General features: G+C 78.2%; 1 protein-coding gene across 1 annotated transcript in view; it reads right to left on the reverse strand.

The window, feature by feature from the left end:
- Positions 1–954: 954 nt before the first annotated feature.
- Positions 955–1385, reverse strand: part of F751_7006 (Protein lin-49) — a gene marked incomplete at both ends in the record, with an annotated part of 5082 nt that continues 4651 nt past the window's right edge. Inside the window, one exon of the mRNA XM_011402950.1 lies at positions 955–1137. Coding sequence (XP_011401252.1) covers positions 955–1137 — 183 coding nt within the window. The remainder of the gene's footprint in view (positions 1138–1385) is intronic.

The following is a 1385-nucleotide window of genomic DNA, read 5'->3' on the forward strand; positions in this document are numbered from 1 at the left end:
CAGGATGGGGAAGGGCGGGCGCAGGCCCGGCCCTCCCACCCCCGGCGTGGCGCCGCCGGCCATGCCGCCCAGCCTGAGCAGCGCGCCGGGGCTGAGCGCCGACAGGCGCGCCAGCACCTGCGCCTGCTGCGCGTGCAGCGCAGCCCACGCGGCGCCCGCGTCCGCGCCCGGCGGCGGCGCGCCGGGCGGCAGCGTCGCGGCGGCGGGCACCGGTCCCTGCGCAGCCCCCGCGGGCCTCGCGGCCATCGTCCCCGCCGCCTGCGCGCCTGCGGGCCGTGCGCCGGCCATGAGCAGCGCCTGCACCGCCGCGCTCTGCGCCGCGTGGAGCCGGGCCAGGGCGGCCGCCGGGTCGCGCAGGCGCGCGGCGTGCTCGGCGCGCGCCAGCCCCGCCAGCTGCTTCTTCAGGCGCTCGCGCTTCTTGGTCAGGTCCACCAGCATGCGCGCCTGCTCCAGGTTATAGCGCAGCAGGCCTAGGCCGCGCCGCTGCTCCTCGCGCGCCGCCAGCGCCGCCAGCGCCGCGCCGCGCCGCGCCTCCTCGGCCGCCGCGGCCGCCGCCGACTCCAGGCGCGCAGCCCAGGCGCGCTGGTCCTTCTCCTGCTCCCGGGCGCTGTGCACCGCGCAGTAGATGCGGTACTGGGGACGCCCCTGCCCATCCACGCGCGCCGCTGCGGGGGGGGCGGGGCGTTTTGGGCGCGGGGGGAGGATGTGTGGGGACGTGCTCTGGGGATGGACTGCGATGGCAGGCGGGGACGCCGGGGAATCGTGCGATGGAGGCGGGCCCCGCGGTACACCAGTCCCTCTCCAGGCTGTCGCCGGCAGCCCACCCCACGGCGCAGCGACTGCGCCCCTGCGCCCTCGGCACACCGCCCTCCTCTCACCGCCCCTCCACTCCTCCCACCCCAGCTCACTTCCCCCGCATCGCCCGCCTCCGCCCTGATACGAAGAATACCACCCTCACAGCCCCGCACCGAGGTACAGGCCCAGGTTGCGGGCGCAGAGCGGGTGGAAGGCGTAGGCGCAGCCCGAGGCGTTGCAGGTGACCACCGACCCGCTGGCCTGGCCGCAGATGGCGCAGGAGGCGCGGTCCAGCCGCACACCCTCCAGCCCCGCCACCACGCCCTCCTGCGTCAGGTATGTCTCCGGCGTCCACAGCGCGCAGACCGAGTGCACCCAGCGCCCCGCCCCGCCCGCCGCGCGGCGGAAGGCGCCGCAGCGCAGCGGGCACAGCGAGCAGACACCCTCCAGCCGCCACCACGCCCTCCTGCGTCAGGTATGTCTCCGGCGTCCACAGCGCGCAGACCGAGTGCACCCAGCGCCCCGCCCCGCGCCCCGCGCGGCGGAAGGCGCCGCAGCGCAGCGGGCACAGCGCGCAGGCCACGTCGCGC

Source organism: Auxenochlorella protothecoides (genome assembly GCF_000733215.1).
Source record: "Auxenochlorella protothecoides strain 0710 unplaced genomic scaffold scaffold99, whole genome shotgun sequence".
Lineage (NCBI taxonomy): Eukaryota > Viridiplantae > Chlorophyta > Trebouxiophyceae > Chlorellales > Chlorellaceae > Auxenochlorella > Auxenochlorella protothecoides.